The sequence below is a fragment of the Calonectris borealis genome, chromosome 3 (assembly GCF_964195595.1).
Source record: "Calonectris borealis chromosome 3, bCalBor7.hap1.2, whole genome shotgun sequence".
In the NCBI taxonomy this organism is placed as follows: Eukaryota; Metazoa; Chordata; class Aves; order Procellariiformes; family Procellariidae; genus Calonectris; species Calonectris borealis.
Genome location: NC_134314.1, coordinates 37,899,687 through 37,922,696, shown reverse-complemented (window position 1 = coordinate 37,922,696; position 23,010 = coordinate 37,899,687). Strand labels below are relative to the sequence as shown.

General features: G+C 40.2%; 1 protein-coding gene across 1 annotated transcript in view; it reads left to right on the top strand.

Annotated features, from left to right (window-relative positions):
- The first annotated feature begins 645 nt into the window (after nt 1-645).
- The window catches only part of ELOVL4 (ELOVL fatty acid elongase 4), a 32,075-nt gene continuing 9,710 nt past the window's right edge, over nt 646-23,010 (top strand). The window contains exons 1-3 of the mRNA XM_075145369.1: nt 646-1,075; nt 18,299-18,486; nt 21,828-21,908. Coding sequence (XP_075001470.1) covers nt 964-1,075; nt 18,299-18,486; nt 21,828-21,908 — 381 coding nt within the window. The 5' untranslated portion in view covers nt 646-963. The remainder of the gene's footprint in view (nt 1,076-18,298; nt 18,487-21,827; nt 21,909-23,010) is intronic.

The window sequence follows — 23,010 nt, the reverse complement described above, 5'->3', positions numbered from 1 at the left end:
TGCGCCCTGAAGTGACCATAAAGGCTGCGGTCCAGCAGATGGAGGGGAGAGCGTGCCGAAGGCACCTCGGTGGTGCCTGGAGGAGGCTGGGCAGGTTGCTGGTCAGGGAAATGCCACTAACCACCGCCGGTGGGGCAAGGAGATAGCGAGATTCCGTTGCGGTTGCTGGTTTTATCAGCGTTGGGAGGGGAAGGGATTTTAGCGGAGGCTTCTTGGTGCGGTCGGCTGAAAAGCCGACACCGCAGTTCGAACAGCTTGAGGTAAAGTGAGCGCCGCTCACGCGGGTGCCTCGGCCTGTCTGTCAAGGGGGAGCAAGAGGAGAAGGAGAGAGGAAGAAAAATCCAAACTGCTAAAAAGAGAAAAGGAAGAAAGGAAAAAAAAGTTGAAATATTTATTCCCCCGTCTGGTAGAAACACCCCTATTTTAAAAAAAAAAAAGGCAAATTCAGATAATAAGCACCTCTTTTCCGCCCCGGACACCCACTGATGGAAGAGAGGGGGCCCCACGGGAGCACCAGAGGCCGCCGAGCCCCCCTGCACCTGCTCCCGCCGCGCTCCCCTCAGCCGGCAGGCGGTTGGGCGCCCGCAGTGCGCCTGCGCGGCCGGGCCGGGCCGCCGCGCACCCCGCGGGCAGCCGCCGGCGGGCAGTGAGCCGGTGGTCACGTGACGCGAGCGCACCGCACCGCACCGCACCGCACCGCACCGCGCGCTGCGGACGGTGCTGCGGAGCCGCGGCCGCCGCGCCGCCCCCCGCCTCCGCCTCCTCGCCCTCCTCCCTGCCCGCGGGGCACGGGAGCCGGTGACGGGAGCGAGGCGGAGTCTGGAGGGAAGATACCGAGAGATAGAGATTTAAATCACATCCCCGGCTGTAGAAGGGCAGCAGCAGCAGCAGCCCCGGCGCAGAGGCACGGACGCACGCGCCGAGACAGGTCTGCCGGCTCCGCCGCTGCTGCTGCTGCTCACCATGGGTGCCGCCGCCGCCGCCGCCGCCGCCGAGCCCCCCCGCGCCATGGGCCTGGTGTCCAGCGTGGTGAACGACACCCTCGAGTTCTACCGCTGGACCTGGAGCATCCGAGGTAACGCGCCAGGGCGGCCCCCGGCCCCGCCGGCAGCCCCGGCACCGCCATCGCCGTGCCCGGCGCCCTCCGCCCGCTGTCACTGAGGCGCAGCGGTTCAAAATGGCTCCGTCTCCCGGGAGACGGCGGCGCGCGCCAAGGGGGCTGAGGCAGCGGGCGGGCCCGGGCCCGGGTCCCCGGCCCTGGGACCGCGGCGGAGGGCCAGGCCCTCCGCCCCCGCTTCTCCTCCTCGTCCTTCTGGGTGTGCTCGGGTGCTTTGTTTGTTTATCTCTCTTAATCCCGTGTAACGGCCCGGGGTGCGCCGGGCATCTCTTGGCGGCAAGGTGAGGGTGTCCCCCGGGCGCCTGCGGGCTGGACGTAGCAAAATCCGCTTCCCAGAGCCGTCGTTCCGCTGGTTCCCTCTCACCGCAGCGTGCCTTGGGGTGGTCATACGGGAATCTGATGTCGGAGGTTAGCGAGGCCCTCCGGTAATTCGTGCCGGAGCTCAGGCGGCCTTTGGCTTCTGCGGCAGGTGGGAATCCTGTGACAGCATCGCGTGGAGTTCAGCAAACTAAATGAGGAAATGATTGTTACTGTCAACGTGGAAGCTTTTCGTTTTATATTAAGTGCGTTTGGGTTGGTTCTGCTGTTTTCCGTTTTCAATATGCTCCGTTTTTGTATTGGCACCCCATGACTGCAATGTGGAAGATGCTGAAGGAAGAGAAAATGTCTTGGAACGTGGAGAAATGTGAAAAAGCAGCTTTCAGTGCTGGGACAGCAGATGAGATGGTAACTTGCTACAATGACTGGTAGCTCTGGAAGCATTGGTCAGCATGAAAGGTTCTCTCTCGTTGGTCAAATGAAATGAGCAGGGTAGAGTTGCAGCTTTCACAGTTGCTGTTGTGAGTAGCCTTGGGCAGTTGGCAGAAGAATCACTTCTCTGGATGTTTTCTTCACTTTCTAGTGGTCCACACAGCGATGAGGTCTAGGCTATTTTGATTTAAACCTAGAAATATACAGAGCAAAACTCTGGAGTGAATGCGACTATAGACGTATTTTGTGGCAGCATGATAAGTGAGAATGTGAGGCCTTTATCACAGACGGGAAGCTCACTACTGCATCAGCAGTCTTTTCTTTTCCGCCCCCCTCCTTTCTGCCATCTGTCAGATAATAAATTAATCTTATGTTATAGATGGAGAGAGCTCACTTTTTCTCCCCCCCCCCATTTGCCTTCCTAGCCTATCTTCTGAGTTTTTTGCCATATTTTAAAAATTAGGCCTGCATGCATATTTTTTTCTTCTGTATTTAAAACCTGCCAGAATATGAGATCAAATAAAAATGCTTGCAGCAGCACTGCATTGTAACCTACCAGTGTTTGCTGTCTTTCTCTGTCTCTTGCAACATAAAATTGTTTGTAGACTGCCAGGTAATGCATGAAAGAGATGCTGTTCTAGCCAATCAACAGCATTTTCAAATGGATATAAAAATGGATGTGGGTACAAAGTTGATATTCTTATGGATTACTTGATTTGTTTGGGAAAAGATTTCAAGTTCTGATACATTTCCTGAACTTCAAACATGTTATTTAAGTCTATATACGGACCACGTTTGTTATAAGCAAAAATGATAGGGGGAAAAAAAGAGGGATGAAAAGGGAAGTTTATGTAACAAATGTAAAGATAAGTAACTTACATTAATACTACATATAGGGCAAACTTTTCTTTCCTCCTCTTGCTGCTTTGGACAATCTTAAGCAGTAGTAAGATGACACTGTGATGGCATCTAAAATATGCTTAAGTCTTTTACTAATTTACTAATGCAAATTTTAAATTATTGCTCTAAGTTCAGTAGTGTGGGTGGAGAGTTTCTTGTTCAGATTCTGGATTTCAGCAGCTCCCTGCAAGGATAGTTTTGGACAGAGCCTAAGTCACATCAAAAGCACGTTACTCTTCTTACTTATACCCAGTAGTACATAAAACAAGGTCTTCCTGTAGTTTTTACAGTCAGGTGTGGATATCTGAAACATGTAATATCACACGATGTAGTTACAAGGTAGCTCCGGATAAGGAAGTGTCATTTATGAGGCAATGCTGCATTGCTATTTAATGAAAACATATCTTAATGCCCTAAGTTCTGCTTAAATACCTGCTCAGTTTGCGACTTTTCTGCACGTGTCTTCGTTCAGAAAAAAATAATAGTCTCCATTTGCCATCTCTGAGTGAATGTATGTTAAAATCATGAATTCAGCACTGTTATGTGAATTCATGCAGTTCACCTTTGTGTCAAGAACTATGGCAGTGATGTTGCTCAACAGAAAACACGAATTATGGCATGCAAGACCATTGCCTAACATTCAATATCATTAAATAAAAAACTATACCACGCAGCAAAGTTGCTCAACAAATGATGCCATGCAATAGCATTACACAATAAATCATACTGAAACGCTACTACACAGCAAAATTACACAATAAAATGTGAAGAAATTTTATTCCCACTACTACTCCCACACAAAAACTTCTCATTCATATAAAACCAAATTTGCTTATTCTCTCCAGTTTTTGCTTCCATTTTTTATTGGACACCTAAGTCTGTCTTTAGCCCTGTTCTCAGTATTCAGCAGGATTGTCCTGCCAGCAGGTGTTTTTCTAAATGCTGCCCTGGACTCCTGTGATGAAACTTGTGTAGAACTGTGCCAGAACATCCCACTGAGTCTTGTGCTGCTTTATTTTTGTGCTGTAAAGATTTGGTCTTTTCCCTCCCCTGCTTTGTGCTATTGAAAAAGCAATTGACCTTTCCTGAGACCAAAAAGAACCCCAAAAGACCTAGTATATGATAAGCCTAACTGGATTTTTTTTTTTAATGATGTCACAATTTTTTTTAGCATTAAGCGTGTTATCTAAAGCTAGTTTGTTTGTGCGTTTGGTTTGTTGGTTGTTGGTTTGTTTTTGGTTTTTTTTCTTAAATCTTGCATTTGGGAATAATAACAGTATTCTGTGACTTTTTCCCCATATATATTATCAAATACATTTTCAGCCTTAGCTTAATATGTTTTTCCTTGTAAATCTGTTGAAATACTTTTTTTCTTTCCTCTCCTTCCTTGACTATCTTTTTAGACCCCTTTCATGAAAGCCTAAAGTCCGTTGTAACCATATATTCACCTGAAAAGGCTGAAGGAGATCATTTAGGAAGCCATAAACTTCAAGGAGAGGTGGAAAGGACAAAAACATGGTCTTAGCGGTCATCAGGAAAAAAAAAAGGTGGTCGGGGGAACAGTTACTATCAGGAAAGATGATCTAGGAATTCCATGCCATTATTTCTGTAAGGGCATGGGACCAGTAATGTGTAATAGGTAGGGCAGGGCTTCTTTCTTTCTCTCGGCTCGGGTAGCTGGTTGGGGTTAGATCTGCCAGGAAGGATTAAGGGTATGATTAGATGACTGAGCAAGTGACTTAAAGGGAGGTTCCAGGCTGAGTCCAGGGGAACTATTAAGATGAATAACTCAGGACACAATCCAGGAAAGAAGAATGTGGAAATCTCAAGACATGGGTGAAGAGACCACTGGCAGTTGGGGAGGGGGAGTAGGAGACTGTGGCTCTGAAAGGAGATTTGTGAAACCCTGTATCAAAAAGATTTATTTTAGAGGAACTAGTTAATTTGAATGTATTGAGCTAAAGAACAGAAGGATTTACAGACTTTGGGTGAGAATGATTGTTCTTGGAGCTCAAAGTTAAAAGAAGGCAGGGCCATCCCAGGCCACGTGGGACTGCTTTGGAACAGCAACTATTTACAGCTGTTGCAGTTAATAAGATTACAGACTTTTTCCATCAGGAGGAAAGGAGAGAGGAGAAAGATGCAAACTTTCACTTTAGTGGTAGTCTTCTAAGTAGCATCTTATTCAGGAGCAATATCAATCGAAGCTTTTATCAGTTGGGTCAGAAGTGTAAGGCGATGAGTATGGGAAACACAAGAAACTTACAGCTGCTTGCCTTAAAAGTGATCAGGTGGAGCAGCTTCCATGGGAACTCAAATTGCTATAAAAACTTTTGCCAGGAAGATCTTGGGACTAAGTTAAGAATGCTTAGGAAGTTCGAGTTCAGTTTCTTTTTTCAGTCCAGGGAACAGAACTGGAAGAAATCACCTTTCTTCTTCTTATTCCTCATTCTTTCCGCCATGCAGAAACCAAGTATGGCCAAAGGATCCTGAATGTTTATGCTTGAGGAAAGTTCATTGGGGTGGTTAGCAGAACAGTCTGAGTGCAAGTGGTACCTTGTTGTATTTGAGGATTTGCGCCAAAGCTGGAGGCAAGTAGAATCCCGATGAAAGTTCTTCAGGGGGTGATGATGGGGAGAGAGAACGAAGGGCGAGATGAAGGTTCATGAAGCCTGTTTCACAGGAACAAAGCAGAACAAAGCAGTGTTCCTAAGCTTTCGGAGGGCTGGCTGAGCATCGGACTCGGTGATTTGGCATGATATTTGTCTTGCAGATACAATTTTCTTCTCAAGGGAACAGTTTTTTCGATCTGTGACCATGACTGTGTAAAACACAAGGATTAGACAGGAAGAAACACACCAGAAACTGGAGAAGCTAGGGTAATTGGGTTTGGCTGTCCTGTGGCAGAAACACAAAGAAAAACGTGTGGCAGAAGCAGCACTTGGAGAAATCGATTACAAAAGTAAAGAATGTTAAAGGCTAGGTTATGTGAGTCTACTGTCAACCAAACTGAGCAATAGGAGCATCCCAGTTTACTTGATTCATGTCATTAAGCATCACATTTAACTGCCTGTCAGTGGAGGGAGGGACTTTATTAGTGAGGAGAAAACAGCTGTCAGTATTGAAGACAATTTGCTGGGTGTTTGAGGGAAATTCCACCCACGTTTCATGACCAGGAGATTTTATCAGATTGCGGAACTCAAAAGATAATCAGAACAAACCAGATACCAAGCACCTTTGGAAATGGAAACATCATTCAGAAAAGTGCATTACTTGAAGTGGAAATGCCTGCTTAGAGATTTTTGGATCACCAAGCTTCAAGAACTCAAGCCTGAGGGAGTAGCCTAAAGCAAAGCTGACACTATGGAAAAGGAGTTGAGTTGTGAGTGGAAGACTTCCCTTTCCTAAAATGAAGGAGGAGGAGTTGTAGGTGATCATGTCCAACTCTCAGCTCCAGCAAAGTGATGAAACAGAAAAAAGCCTTCAAAAAGCACCAGCAAGAATGTGATACAAACTTCTATTTGAGCACTCATCAGCATATTCCAGAACCAAAAGGAAATGTTTGGACAAAATGGTAAGAGCATAACTGAACTTCTGAAAATTCCTTTTAAGGCTGTGTAGATAGCATGTCTTGAAACCTCGGCGGAAATAAGATGTTACGAATACTCTTAAAGCAGATTCCGTGGAAAAAGGTTGGGAAACTGCTTTATACAAAATTTAACCAAGCTGATTGCATGACCTTAGTACCTACTGCAGAAGGCCAAATGACTGGATGTTTAAAATTGCAGCAGACTGTAAATTACTGTTGTGGACTTCTCAGCAGATCATGTTTCTCAGCTAAGGTTGCATGCCATTAGTGAGGTGCAAATTGGCATGTGGTCCTGGAGCCACATACTGCAACAAGAGGTGAAGAATTCTTGAGCAGTTGAAATATCTGTGGCATGAAGCAGATGCATTCATCCTGGGGACTGCATTGTTGCATAAATTGGTTGAGCATAGTGGTTGAACTGTTGTTCGTAGGTAGCTGTCTCTACTTGGAGAAACTCAACTAGAAGTTTGATTGTGGTAGTCATTCTGTATTTACGCTGTGCTCAGGATGAAGAGGCATGTAGCAGGGCTATGGTTATAGCTATGAAAGGCCAGAATAGGCTGTATTCAAGGCAGATATGCTATACTGTCCTGTGCAACCAGGAAAGATTGTCAAAGGCTGCATAAGGAGAATTAGTGGAGGAAGGTGTAGGAAACATAGGTTGTAGTTCTTTTTAAGGTCTTGTAGATCAGGAGCCATGAGGAGTGGGTGAAGCAGGACTTCACTTTTTCCTCTGCCAGTCCAGACAGGTTTTTGGAGTTACTTGATTCACATGGAAAGAATTAAGGGAGCACTTAGATTAAAAGTGAATAGATGAAAAGGCTCCAGGCAGACATGGAGAGAACTTTAGGAGGAAGAATTTGCTAGGATGCAAGACTAGGGGGGGAAAAGGCTGTGGTGTGTAAAGAGTTTTTTGAGGTAAGGCAAATGGGGCTAAACATGAATGGCCTGAAAAACTGGAGCTAAATGAGAGTTCATTTAGCTAAAAAGAATTGGCCATAAAAAGGATGAGAGCTTTGGCTTTTAAAGAGTGTTGGTATGAGTGGAGTGTGCCTGGAGCACAGAAGTTGGGGCAGTGTGCTTTTAAGGGCAGATCTGATCCATGAGGTAGGACTTCTCTGACTCGTAAACTGTTACATGACAGGGCTCTGCTGTATTTGAAAACAAACTTGAAGCTACCGTTTCATTTCATAAGGAACTCATGTGTGGGAGTGTCTGACTGACATCTCCTTTAGGAAGGTGTAGGTGGGGGATACCTAGTTTCTGGATCTTGTTTAGATGACAAGTGGGTACAACCGTGCTTAATTTTGTCAAGACTCAAGTGCTTCTGAGCATGTGGACTTCATGGTCTTGTGGCATTTTAAGGGCATAAATGAAGGCAGCTCTGAAATTCAGGCCTGCCGAGACTTAGGTGTCAGCTCTGTGGGGATTTTCAGGACTGCACCCCAGACTGTAGGTAAAGCAATGAGTAGCTCCAAGGCAAGCCTAGAGATGAATTGAGTGCAGCGTGTCTTATATTAACTCCCATTGTGTGTGCTTGGATCTCAAGATAAACATGAGCTAGTTTACCTTTCTCTCATGGAAGGTGAGGGGGAATAAGCTACCTCAATTTGGCTTGCATTTGATGCAAGATAATGACACGCCTGTGGGCATTCACTGCTCCAGGTTGTGTCAGGTTAACTCGCTTACGTGCCTGCAACTCAACTCCTTTCTTTATGTACTTGAATAATTTCAGTGGTTTGATCCTTAACTCCTGCCCCGGAGTTTCTCTCTCTCTGTGGCATTGTGTCTGCTTGTACCAGGAGATTCTTCCCTAGTTTCACTCCATCCATCCACTTCCCACATGTACGCCTCTGTTTCAGCATAACCGTGTACTCTTGACTATTTGGTTTATTTCCATCATATTTTCCTATTCCTCTTATCTCCTTCTGCAGTATCTCAAAAGTGTCTTCTTCCAGCTCTTGTATACATTACGCTTCGGTTTGCATGCTTGACCATGGTGTTTTTCTAATATATTTTTTTTTTCTTTTTTATCTACTTATTGGTATCATCTCCTTGTTTCCCTCTCCCAGTTATAGCAAATATGAGAGATTGTTTTATTGCTTTCTAAATGCTTACAGAATGTGCTGGAAGAAGGGATTTTATAACCCATGTCTCACTTGTTCTGTTGAACCATTAAATCTTACCTCTCTAGACAAGATTTTATGTCCTTCTGTTCCTAGAGCATCATTGTAACATCTTGTTTTTAAATGGTTTAAGATCTCTAAAGGAAAAAAAAAAAAGAAATACAGGTGCTAAATTGAATAGCTGGGCTGTAAATAAGAGACTTCATAACCATATTTTCTGAGTTTGCATGTAATATTTAGTGGTTTACTAGGAACAGATGTGCCCAATAGAAATACTTACACATAGATTACCCCAAACTGCTTTCATATTTAGGTCAGATTTTTTCCTACTCTTTCTAATATCAGTTTCAGTGATTCATGAATTTTTGATCAAGAGTGAGAAACTGTATTGCAGAAGCCATTAGAAAAGCTTAGATTTGGGGGCCATACGTTACCATGAAAGGTAACACGATTGTGGAAGCGAAAAGACTTAGTTGTAATAGTCACTTGGGTATGGCATTATCTAGCTGCCAGATGGATGATTTTGCTACTGTATACTTCATCAGTGAAAGATTCAGACACTGATCATTCTTCTGGTCATCTTTGGGTATAAGAACATTTTCTCATTAAGTTCATGTTTTGAAAATCAACATTTCAAAATTAGTCTCTTTTTTTGAATTTGTCATTTTTGTTGATGCCGAAGGCATGCTGAGGAAAATGTTTTGCAGTGTTATTTTTCTTTGGAGGCTTTGACTGATGTACTTGTGTTATGCTAACAGAAGACCTAATGTACCTCACAACTGTAAATTTTACTACTGCCCCTGAACTTTGCAGATAAGAGCTAATATCTTTCAATAACTCCTTTTGTAGTTTTTAGTCAAAACAGAATTCCCACCTCATTCATCCTTCTGTAAAACCAAATTGATGACCAGCATCCTCATGCTGATGCAAACAGAAAAAACAGTAGTTTATCAGAGAGATTTCTGTGCAGCTCCTTGCAAATGTTCTCCCGTAGCTTTCTGGTATTATTTTTACGTAGATTTCACTTGCTGGTTTTCTTACGTGTTCAATCACTGCATCTAGGAGTCTCTAAATGTTGATCTGCAACCCCAAATCATTCTGTGTTGAGAGAGCAGCAACATAAGTTGTTTACATTTGCTGTGTAGTTAAGCATCAGTATCCTTCCGCTGTGCTAGCACTTCAGCAAGACGTGTATCAGTGCTGAACTTACTGTCCCGTGTATGCTGAGTATGTAACACATGTCTCTCTACAGTGGATAAGGCCTTGCAGAGTTATTATTAAACTGTTATTAATAATCCTTCACATTTTTCAAGGATGTTAGCTTCTACCTGAGGGAAGCCAATAAAAAAATCTGTCTATAGAGAAGATTTATTCTATGATCATCCCCTTCGGCATTATGAAACCCTGAATCATACCAGATGGGCCAATAGTCTAATCTGTTATTGCAACATTGAATGTGCATAAATCCTGTGTTTGTATTACTGCTTATTGATAGCCCTACAACTATTTTCAAAGTACCAAAACCCACCACTTTTGTGTGAAGTAATGACATCTCCAGTCAGAGCTCTCGGAAATAGTTTTGGCTAAGACCAGAGAAGTTTGAATAAAAGTTTCAATAAAGAAAACAACGTAGAAGGAAAGCTTGTTGAAGTGTGTTTTATGCAGCACTTTTATTTCTTTAGAAATACAGAGACATAGGCTGGATCATAGGGTTCTGCAAATAGTTCATAAAATTGCATCCTGTAGGTTGGTTGGTGTTTTTTTTCCTTTGTTTTTTTCATCTGTTTACTTCACTTGTAACGTTTAAGAAAAGGCATGCTGCATTGGGAGTGCATCTTGTTTTTGTGACGTTTGGAAAACTAAGATTTGACAAACGGAAGGAAGAATGCTACGTGCCTCAAGGGCTTCTTATCTTGCAAATCTTGTGTAAGCTTCAATGAGGATTATATTTTTATTATTCCTTGAAGCAGAGTGTTTGCACTGTCCTCACAAATAATCATAATCAACTGAGGAGGTAAATCAAAAATAATTTGAACAAGGCAATCTCTTAGACTTGAAAATCCTGAGACTTGATGGTGAATTGATACAGCTCCTGAACTTCATAATAATGCCATTATTATCCTTGTCTTGAAACAAGTGTATCCTGTAATTGCTGTGTACAGGCACAAAGACAATATGCTATGATGGGAGTCCCAGGAAGACTGGAATGCTAGTTAGAATAATGCGAATATTAGTTAAAATACATCTGACCTTTTAACAACAAATGGGGATTAGGCACTCCTGTTACTTTAATGGGAATTTATGAAACACATGCATATTACACAGGTGTTCATTAGCTGCAGGAGATGTTCTTCTTAGCTGCGTGGTATTTTGATTTTATGTTGCTGTATATAGCGTTAAAGAAGACTAAACAGTCAATTACAAAGCCCTGAAATTTAAAACAAAGTCGCATCTGGTTATAGGCAGTACCTGTCAGTCCTGTCTGTAGACCTTTTGGTTTTGGGGCAGGCATGTCTCATTTCTCAGTGCAACAGGATTTGTACAGCTTCGTCTGCAAACTTTTGAAATCTGTGGATTTTGTTCTTTTGTTTTTCAGAGTATATGCTTTCATTGTTCATTATGCTTGAGACTGAATATTTTTATTCTTGCATCTTAGCTTGATGTTTCATAGCTTGTTAAAACAACAATGCTTTGCCATAAAATTTTGTTATAAAGTTTTGATTAATCTCTTGTTCTCAGCCCAAACAAATTAGTTTGGTTTTGGCTAGTTAAAGCTCGAGGATAGACAAAATACTGAACTCAGATATTTCTGTTCATTATTGAAGATCAAAGTAAACATGTTTTCTCCGTACTGGTCTGTATTTAAAAAAATTACTTAAATCAGGCCAGCTGTTGTGCTTTTTTTGCCAGGTTTTGGGGACCTTTGGCCATATAGCATTGTGTGCATGTCATCCTTAGCTTTACCAGTAACATACTTGCCTCTTTGTTTTCTTGCCGGTCATAACCACCACTGATGCTATGACGTTATTGTGATAATACAGAATTCTTCTGTGAGGGAAAGTGGCAGGGACTTGATTGGTATAGTTAATTTTCCCTGTCAAACAGGTCCAAGGCTGATTTAAATGTTTGTAGACTATCCAGAGAAGATCCATGAAAATCATTAAAGGATTGGAAAATATGCCTTCAGGTGAATGAAATAAGGTGTTTCTTTAAATAAAATAATTTTTAAAAAAGCAGCTAGTGAGTGACCTGATAGCTGCTTATAACTACCCAAATGAGAAGGAAAAAGGAAATTGGTGAAAGATGGGTCTTCAGTCTAGCAGGGAAAAGTATCACAAATTGATTAAAGTTTAATCCTAAATCCTTTAGATTTAGGGAGCAAATTTATGCAGTGGGTCTAGTTAACATTTTACAGCAAGCTGTTGCATGTTCTACTGGGTTCTCTGCCTCTGAAATGACATATCCTATAGTAAAATGGGAAATTCTTCTAAGGAAGATCTCTTAGCTAAAACATGCATTAAGGGAAGTTTCATGGCCTTTGTTTTGTAGATTATACTAGATTGCAATGTTCCTGAGTTAGGTACAGGTATCTTTTGACCCTGTCAGACTCCTTAGAAATACCCATAGTGCTGGAAGACTGCAGATATTGCCAAGTATGATAGGTGATATAAAGGTGAGAAAGAAGCATAAACTGGACATTCCTTGTGTCCCAATCCTTTTGCTTTCCTGCAGCAATCTGTCTGCAGGAATGTCCTAGAGGACATAGACTTTTTTCTGATTGGAACAGGAGTGAGGCAATAGGCATGTTATTTTAGTTCGTGCACGAGCTTCAATCCTCTATCGTAGGATTTATCATAAAGAAACTTGATAAACTGAGATAATTGAGGAGCAGAGTGCAATATATGCAATGAATAATCGGTATCAAAGTAGACAAGTTAATTCAAGAACTGGAGACCTTTAAAAGAATGATTCATTTTGGGCCATATAAACTGCTCTATTAAAATTGTAGTAAATAAGGGAATAGAAAATTTTAACTTCTGTAGGTATTCAATCCAAAGATATATGGCCTCTCAATTTTGACTCTGCAATGGTACTTCTCTAACAATCTTCAGTCTCAAGTTGCACAGCCCATGTAGTTAGTTATGTACTGTTTTAAAGGCTAAGTTTATAGCTTCAGCTGTTGTTGTTCCATTTGTACATTTTGAGGCTTTAGTGAGTCAAAGACTGAGCTTTTTTTCTTGGAATCTCTACAAACTGGTAACAGTAAATGTACTCCTAAGTGATTCTGATGCTTTACTCCATTTAGTTTAAAAGCCTAGGGTCTAATCATGTAGATGCTTATTTGAGTTTACTTTCAACTGAGCCAGTCTGCAGTGGTTGTATAGCCACAGTGAACCTTATATTCACCTGTAAATATTTACAGGACTGAGCCAGTATTTCTAATACAAATGCAGAAAGAAAAGTATGTTGTATAGAATATTAATCTGTAACCAGAAAGAAAAGGGGGGGAGCGGGGCACTATAATACTACAAAGGAATTTAATGTGAAAGCTCTGTAAACCTTTTAAGGTGCATGAAGTTATGTTTCTCACATGTTTTCTTATATGATGCGTGTTTTCATTTTGTAATATCCTTCCATTATAGTGCTAGCAGAGTTAACAAGATCTGTGAAATTCTTAGATAATTAAAACAGTGTAGTTCATAGAACAATACTCCAATTAGATGATACTGATTTACCTTCCTTATGTTGTGGAATTAAAATTTCACTCGTTTAAGGAAATCTTTCTTAAACTTGACATTGGGCTTTGAGAGGACTTCCTGTTAAAATAAATGGCTTGATCTGCAGAGAGCTCTCACTGTTAAGAACCACTTTTAAACAGTCACCATCATTTCTGCAGTGTCTTTAGAAATGTAATTGGACAGATGGATGTGCTGGATTGGCACTGTAAGTGCCTTTGCGCTGAGAATAGTATCAATAGCTATTAATAACTTCGAAAGGCTCTCCAGATAAATTAGTGAGTAGTGACCTTATAGCTAAGGAATACATATGTTGTTAAAGTAAAAATAAAGACTTGCTAAGTGCTGATTTTGAATCTAATATGAATGCAGGGAATTTCAAAAGTCATATATTTTATTTATGTGATATTTTATCTAAAACTAATATTAAAAGCAGAGATAATCACCATTGAATTGTTTCAGGATTTCTCCTGATGAATGTAGGAGCGACCGTGCTATGCATTTGTTTGCTTGTTTTTAAAGTTTGTCCTTCTTGAGGAAAGAAAAAAAAATGATCATAGGCTCAGTAATATGATCTAAAATCCTCTCTGTTGGAAAGGAAATGCTGAACCACATTTAACAGAAGCATTTGCATATTAAACCACTTACGGTATGTTTCAGAGAAGTTTCTTGTGATTTTTAACTCTAGACCACCATCAGTGCAGCCTTACTTACTGAAATTCATCTTCATTTGCCTTCCATATTTCAATATAGATTAATTATGTCCTCTTTGGACATTACCGGGTAGGCTATTCAGTCCTTTTCACTGGTCCTGCTCTTGTTCTTGCTTTGGAGGAAGAAATCAGAGGGTTTTATGTGTGTATTTCCTGTTAATTGCCCCATGTAAAGAATTAAATCCTGCAAGGGTAAGTGCCTCAGGGCAATTTCAATTTTTTTTTTTTTATATATATATATATATATATATATATAAAAATATATATATAAAAAAATATAGATATGTTCTTCTATTTCTTGTCTTGTCTTTGCAATGTGAAACTTTAAAATGTATATACACAAAATGACAGGAAAACCTTGTGTGTATAAACATTTCATATTCTTTCCTTACATAACAGTAAGTTTCTATCAGGAACATGTTAGCAGATGCCTTATTCTACTCTGGATTCACTTTTACAATTGAGTGCAACTTTAAATGTTTGTTCTAAAACTTCTCCCACTTTACAAAAAAAGCACTGTACTACAGGCTGTGCCATCACAACAGACATTTTATTTGTGATCAAATTAGAATGTGGGTCTTAGGATTTGAAAGACAAACCCGTTAATCCTCTGAAAGATTCAGTCAGTCTCTGTCAATTCTAATCAGGTAAAGGCATTGGTCATTTTGCTTCAAAGCAGTTGGAGGGATTTTTTAATTCAGGGAGCTGGCCTTTTTATTTGAAGCTTATTTCATCTTTCAGGTAATAATGTACCTATTGCGTGTGAAGTACTGCAGGATTTAATACACTCATATGTCCCTTTAAGCTATCACAGTTCTCTGTAATTTGCAGAAATCATTTGTGGTCATCAGCACCAGCTAGTAAGTAGGATGCAATTATGCTGGTTTTGCTAAAACAGGGTGCGGGGTGGGAGGGAGGAGGGTGTTGGAGTAGCTTGGGAGGTTTGACACTTAAGCAGATGACTTAAGAGAGTGAATTTATCTTGGTTTGAAAGAGGGTATCTGAAAAGAAGTTTGGAACAAGGGTCTGCATGTAACTATGTGTTTTCTGTGTAGAGCACGGACAAGCAGGCTTGCCTGGTAAACTGAAATGAAATTGGTTTTGTAATACCTTCTGTGCAACAAGAATGGTGTGTGGAACTTACTTAAAACTGAACAAGTTACTTGGCATTATCCAGGCAAGATCTTGTGATGAACAAGTTTCTAAATCTAGAAAGTTCTGGGATGAATAGCATATTTTCTGATGCCACAGTATTAGTGAAAAATAATCATATGCAGAGTCTCCTAAATGCCCTCAAAATAAGTGCAAGGTGTTGTTCTTAGTTAGCACAGTAGGAATTAGAATAAACTTTTTGACTATTGATATGCTTCTGTTTTGGCCAGGATGCACTCCAGAACTGACTCGCCTACTGTATTCCCTGTCATACAGGCATTTTGTGTTCAAAGCACAATTAATTGTCCTAGGAGAGGTCAGGCCCTTAAAATCACAATCAGATAGATTCCCTGGGAAGTGTGTTATGTGGTCTGTACCAGTAAGCTATGCTTTTCTTGCAAATACTTTAAGACTTGTCTCTGAGATGTGGTGGCTCACTGCCCAGAAATCTTGTGCAGAGTGAAGGTAACAGGCTGAAACCGTGATACAGGTATGGAAGTGTAATGGCAGCTGCCCAGGTGCTCGTATGTTGTTGTCAGAGTTAATTAAATATATCTCTTGGTCTTCTCCAATTAAGTTCTTCTATTTGTAGTATTTGTGGAAAGTAGGTGAAAGAATTGTTTACAGTGCTGATGAAACGTGAGGCAAAACTCACTTGCAGCTGGGCTTTCATAAAAGTTGTCCCTTTGTCTTTCTTTTCATCCTCTAGTGAATCCTCATTCTTCCCTCTAGAAACCTTTGTCTCCTGTCCCAAAAAGGAATCTGGAATAGGTCATCGTTTCCTATTTTCAGCAGTGGGTGGTAACATTCAGCTCCGGGGTAAAATTCAAATCTTATTCCTTTTTCACGTTTTTCGTATTGTCACTTTAGCATTCAGGATACCATGAAACACTGGGTTAGAAAATAGAAAAGAGATTCTTTAATATGTCCTTGCCTCTTTATATTGCTTAGTGCAAGAAGGCTGGGAAAGCAACTGGGTCTCTTGCCTCACCTGCTCTTAACTCTTTGCACGCTACAGTGTCTGAAGTGAGATGCAGATTTGATTAAAGCATGTCACATGTTGGCTATTCCCACAGCTGTCTCTTAATTAAGAAGTGACACCTTTCTTCTTGCTTGGTGGAGATGAGTCTTTGCCCATTACTTCGTATCAGGTGGATGATGCGGTTCTCTATTTCTCTTGTTTTTTAAATGGTGTTATCTTTTACTTTTAAATTCAGATTGGTAGAGCGATTGCTAAAAGCAAGCAGGAACTAAAGTGTGAGGGAGGTAGTGTAATAATTGCAATGCAGCTTCAATAGGTTGCATTTTGTGAGGTTTGGAAAATGGGGCTGTTCCTTTACATCCCAAGACACTATACTGTACTATAAAGCAATCATTCTCATGTTTTACAGAAAGTACATTATATTATAATAGAAGTATCTGTTCCAGGGACTTGCTGAAAAGTAAGTGTCTTCTCTCACTTTCTTCAGTTCTGTTTCACTGCCTGTGTTTCTACAGCCGATCTATCTAATTTTTTGCCACTCCTCTCTGTATTCCTTGCCCTATCTTGCCCTTGGCTTCTGTTGGTGGCTGCGGTCACAAGGCTGACTCCCATCATTCTGGCAGTGTCAGCTTGCTGAAGCTTTCCATGCATTAGGATGACTTCTCTCTTTTGATATTAACAGCCGTAATGGAAGCAGCTTGGCTGGTTTTTCTTTCTTCTTTTTCACTTCTTTTTAGGCCTCCTAGCATCTTACTTGCAATGTGCAGGTCAAGTATTGTTAAATCAACTGGAAGCAAAAAGAGTCAGTGTCATGCACACTGTCTTTCTGTAGATCACAATATGTGTTGTTTATTAGAAATAGAGGGTCACATGAAATCTGCTCCTAAAATGAGGTTCTAATTTATGATCTTAAGGGCAACTAAGGAAATGAGAAAGAAGTGGAGGAGTAATGGCAGTGCTGTTCTGTACTTTCCTCATTGTATCAGAGTTCCTCATTTTGTAGATAAGAAGGGTTTTCTAACTTACCTGTTAGTACGCCTGGAATTAGGAATTAATTTATGGTATAGGTTTTTTTCACTGTCTTTGGGTTACCATGAAGAAAAACAGTTCTCCAAAAGAAACTTGTCCTCTAAGTAAGTCTGTGGGCAACTGTATTGCTATTTGTGAGTTTACCCACAAATGACTGAAGGCAGGTGTTTTAGATGTCTGAGCTTCCCAAGGAGCCCTGTGGATGATTTCTGTCTGAACTCCAACTGGCCTAAGCATCTGGAAAACAATCCAGTTAGTATTGTAGAGCTGTGCAGTATCTGAAGTATTGATAGTTATGGAATAGTTCCCTCTTATCTCTTGCTATAACTAGAGATTAGCCTTCGGGGCGGGGGGAGGGGGGGAAAGGAAACACTGAATAAGGCGGTGTCACTGTAGGCTCTCCCTTCCCTCCTCTGTAGCAGAGCCATCTTCTAATCCTAGATGTCACTGGTTCATCGGGTAAGAGTGCTTTTTTTTGATACAGATCCAGAACTTAATATAACATATTCTGGGCCCTAGAGTATGTGTAACTCTGGATCACGTGAGTGACTGAAGGAGACTGTAAATAAAACCTTTGTCTCCCCTATGCAGCAGAGATTACTCTAATTAACTAGAACCATCCCTTTAAACTCTTTTATTTAGTTGTTTTCCAGTAACATTGTTAGTATTCTGTCTGAAACACACGAGACTGACCTACATCAAATAGCAAAGGTACTTGGTTAGCGTCATATAACTGTATAAAATTAATTGGAGGCTTTTTAGTGCCTAATTTTAAACTAATAAAAGCTATTAATTTTATCAGTATTTTGCCAAATTTGTGTATCTTTCATTTGCAGTGATGTTGGTTATGTTGCCGCTGCAGTCACTGTTAATCATAAGCAAAATTGGTTTTGGGGGGATTTGTGGGTTGGGTTGTGTTTGGGCTCATGCGATTCTGTTTGCATTATTGTTTTCGATTGTAGAACTGCACAATAGAACTTGCATGACATGATGAATCTCTGTGTGAGGTAATGTGATATAGTGGGGTTTTTTAAAACTATTTTCTTTAACCTTCCTAGAAAGAATGAGTGTATTATGTTTCTACTATCCGATGCAGCTATTCCGGGAGAGAATAATACTTAGCAAATGCAATGCTTAAAATGATGATGAAATATATTTTGTTCAGACCTTACTGATTCCTTCTGTTTGCTTCACCCCCCCCCAGACAAACGTGTTGATGATTGGCCCTTGATGCAGTCTCCATTTCCAACACTGACTATAAGCACTATTTATCTCCTCACTGTCTGGCTGGGCCCTAAATGGATGAAGACAAGAGAGCCCTTCCAGTTACGTTTCCTGTTGGTTGTTTACAACTTTGGAATGGTTCTACTCAACTTCTTCATTTTCAAAGAGGTGTGTATGCTCTCTCGCAGGAGGGAATTCTTATTTAAGTCTGAGGGTGTCTACAGATGGCAAAATGAAAATAATCTTACATATTCATGATGTCTATTGAGGGTGAATGTTTTGCACAGACTTTTAAAGCTGAGTTTGCCTTTGATGTGAGTATTTCTGTAGCTAGGTACGTTCTGTTTGAGAAGAAATGCACTAAATGAGTCTATAGAGATAATTTGTGTACTAGCTATTCCAAGTTCTTCTTAGACTTATGTTAGTGTAAATACTGGACAGATTAACTAAAATCTGTAGAGATTTAACACTTGTAACTGATTTTTTTTTCTTTTTAGTAATCCTAAAAGGTGTCAGAATGTATCTTGTTAGAAATTGAGCTGTTTGTTGGTGCCTTCAATGTGTTTATCATTTTTAGAAATTCAGTTGTCCATTGTCTGTAGTGAGGAAAAGTATCTTGTCTGTAAGTTATCTTTTAGAATAAGAATAAAAATGAAGTGTACTGTATCTTCAAATAAAAATAAAAAGATGCAATCTTCTAATGTTTGGTTTGCAATGTTCTGAGTGTGTTAATTTTAATAAATTTCAGTGTTGCTGCATTTCTCCTTTGTTAAGTTTTCTGTACAGAGGAAATGACTAGTAACAATGCAGTGGACCAGCTCTTTAGCAGTAGCTAAGTGGGATTACTTTAACAGTTCGGTAATCATTATTCAAGGATAGCTGTCCAGAATATAGCTGATGCTAAGGAGTAGTTTATGCTGCTGTGACTTTGCTCATGTGGATTGAGAGTCGTCTTCCTGGAAGACCTCGGATCATAAATTTGCAAAATCTGTTTGCAGAACTAAGCAAATGAACAGAGCAGTTAAATTACCGTATTGCAGAACTCTTTTTCTGGCCCATCTGTTCTGTACTTTTGCCTGGAAAGCATGGCGTATCTGGATGATCTGCATATTGACCCTTCCCCAGAGCTTCTATAATAAAATCATTAGCTGGTTTCAGCCTTTTTTTAAGACATAGTTCGGTAAAATTTTAGCCATCACACCTCAGTCATCATTTTTTCTAAATTGTTTCCTTGCACTATTCAACTAAGTTATAAAATACTACAGGTACAACAGAATTTAATGCTGACACCCAAGGATAGTTGTGGGAATGGATGAAATCCAATCATCTTGGTAGGTTAAAACTGAAACGCTTCTGAAATGAATTCTGCAGTGTGTTTGCCATGTCTGTCTTTCTCACTTATTCTTTTAAATTTGTTTGTTTTATCCGTAAGCTGAATTCTACCAGACTTGTGGTCAATTCATTTTCAAACCTATGTTGCTTATAGGATAACACGTGTGTTGGCATGGCATTTCCAAATCACTGAATTAACGTGAAATGAATGGGCCCACAAATATGCGTTTACTACTGATAGGCTGAAAGCTCATAGTTTTAGACATAGACAGAAGTTCTGGTTTCCTGCTATTTCAAATGGTAGGTTGTTATTCAATGGATGTTAAGGCTATGGATACAACATTTACAGGAAGCGTCTTTTCTTGATCTTAGAGACTGATAGGAGGAAGGTGTTCAAGTTTCAATTGTTCTCTTTAACCAGGCAACTTCTGCTTCAGTCTATGTGAGGTTTACAATACCAGTGTGCCACTGTTGTAATTTGCATGAGTAGTGTAATTGTTATGAGTACAATGATACACAGTTTGTATTTTGTGAATGACTGTAAAGTTTCCAGTTATTGCTGAGAACAGAATTTGAATGTGAAATGCCTTTAAATGTTATTTAAATAATCATCCTGATGGCAAGCTGTATTGTTCATCCGTGATAAATTACGTTAAAATGGTAAGTCCATAAAGCACTGCTTGGTTGTCTAGTCCAAGACTCCCATACGTTGGACTCCAGTTCAGATTCAAATTAGGAGCAAATTTTGCTTAGAACATGCAGAAGTCCCAGATGCGCTGCCCCTATTTTGCCACAAAATCTTGAATTTTTTATTCTACTTTGAGGCAGTCTGGTGAAGTCAATTTACTGCCTTTTGCCAGGTGAACCTTGGTCAAATTACCCAGTAGGTCGCAGTAGAGATTGGTTAGTTTCTGTAACAGTGCAGACTAAACTGTTCCCTGCTTTTCTCTGATACTATCAAATGTGCTCGTGCATGTATGGGACCACACTGGAGAGTAGTGGTGTTACAGCAGTTTGTAAATGGACTTGGATGATGCAGAAGTAGTTCAATTTCCTTCTTGGGATCACTTCTGTGGATGTTTCTTTCACTTCCCTCCTTAACAGACATGTGCAGCAAGTCAGTCCAGAGTTTCACAACGTTTTGTATGTTGGTTTTATCTGGATAACACTTATCTCCGCATCTGTCCGCGCTCCTAGTGTTGTGTGCTAGTTGACATACTGAAGTAAACTTGAATTCAATCTGAGATGGAATGAGATGGAAGTCAGGTTAGTGGTAAGAATAGTTAGTGCCTACCTATGTTTATTTTGGAGATCTTTTTGTATCACTCTTCTTTACTTCTACAGCTCACAATTTACAGGTTATGTCTGCTCCACTGCTGTCTTTTTTGATCCTTAACAGGGTGGGATTACCTGGCTTTAAACAATCTTGGATCATAAAATTTATGAATGTCAAGATTGGAAGTATTACTTGAACCTTGTACAGCTCTAGGCAAGTGTTCTTTTTTCCAATGGGAACTTGCTCAAATGTCAAGTTTATCTTCTCCTGTTCAGTTACTGCAATGTGGTTTATTTGGAGTGGCCTTACAAGAGCACTTCATGTGCTTTAGGCCATTTCTGTTGGCACAAAATGGGGAACATTTCTTCATCCAGTTTCTCTCAATATGTTTTATGGGTGCTCAGCATTGGCTGTTCAGGGCTTTTTTCCTGGATTTTGATTGGTATACTATTTTAAGAAAAGTAGATCCAAATTATCTAATCCCTGTCTATTGGAGAGAGTTCTCTCTAATCCATCATGGGAATAGTCTTTCTGTCATTCGTAGTGAAAGCAATTAGGTATTTTCTGTCTCTGAAGCTAGAGCTGTCAGAGTAAATACTCCTGTTTGAATAGCTTAAGGTCATACTGGAATTCTTACTAATTTGTACAGGGCTCTAATTATCTGGGCAGATACATGCAGGGACAAATCAGTACTTTCTTTTTAATTTGCAAGAAAAAAATAGGTACTGTGTAACAACAGGTTGTTAGAATAGTATTCTTCAATAGTATTCTCAAGACTAATAAGGATATTTTCAATATTTCTGTTCAGGTAAGTTTGATGTAGCAAGAAATCTGCTGATAATTGTTATGAACACGTTTTATGTAGCATCTTTCCCCTCATGTATGACTTTAATATTTTCAGCTGTTTTTGTCATCAAGAGCTCGAGGGTACAGCTATGTCTGCCAGACTGTGGATTATTCAGATAATGTTTATGAAGTTAGGGTGAGTATTTCTTTTTTGTATTTGTATATGAATGTGTGTAATATATTGCACTACATGATGGTTTAAGTCTTGTCTGAAAATGGTGTTTCCAAAGTTCTGCTGTCAGCCATGACTGTATCCCGTTATATTCTCACGGATCGCTTGAGGTTGGACTACATCGCACATAGCAGGTTTAATCAAAGTGCATCAGTGTATTTGCATTAACTTTCATCTGACTGCTACAAGTAAGAGTAGTCTTAAAGATACCATCCTTGGCTTCATCCGCGGTTGTACAATCCAGGATAAGCTTTGTATACATACTTTGGTTCCTAGACCTTGCTGAAGTTTATGATACCAGGGTAACCACAGTAAAGGTGTAGTGTTCTAGCTAGATCGAAGCAAGTAAGATTTGTCAGCATACACTGTGGTTGCACTTCACTTGTACTGGTGAGGTAACTTTTTGTCTGCTTTACTCATATTTGGCTTCATGAGGTCTTGCTGGCTTCTGGCAAATGTATTATCAGTACATTTCATTGCAGAAGCTTAGATTTCAAATGTGTATTTTTTGGAAAGCTTTCAAATTAAAATCAAAGTGCAGATGCTTGTTAACTTCTGTAACATTGTTGATTAGCTCATGTACTAACTAAGCCTTACCTTCCAGCAGAGCTGACACTTGAGAATCTCTCAGCTGTTCTTGCAAGTTTCATCTACAGATTAGAACATGTTCCTGAAAATGTAATGAAAGCGTGTTATAGTCTAAATACATTTAATATTTATAACACATTTCAAAAAATATCTACAAGGGTAGACATGGGTTCATGGGTAGTATTACTCAAAAGCTTGTGTGCATGGCAGAGATGGTAGTAGGAAGGATAGGTCTGAGACTTACACCTTATGTATAATGGCTGATATTGCAGAACAACGCTGTGTGCAGATTTTTATTGGCCTTATGGTAGTTGCCTATCTTTCACCTTTGCCAATACTGTGCACTCACTATTCCAGTCACTAGAATACTTCTGTTAATAATTTTGTTTAAAAACAAAATCTAGCCAAGTATAACAAATGCTTGACAGGTTTTTTTTTCAGTAGATACGCAAAATAGAATGCCCTTGTACTCAGCTGG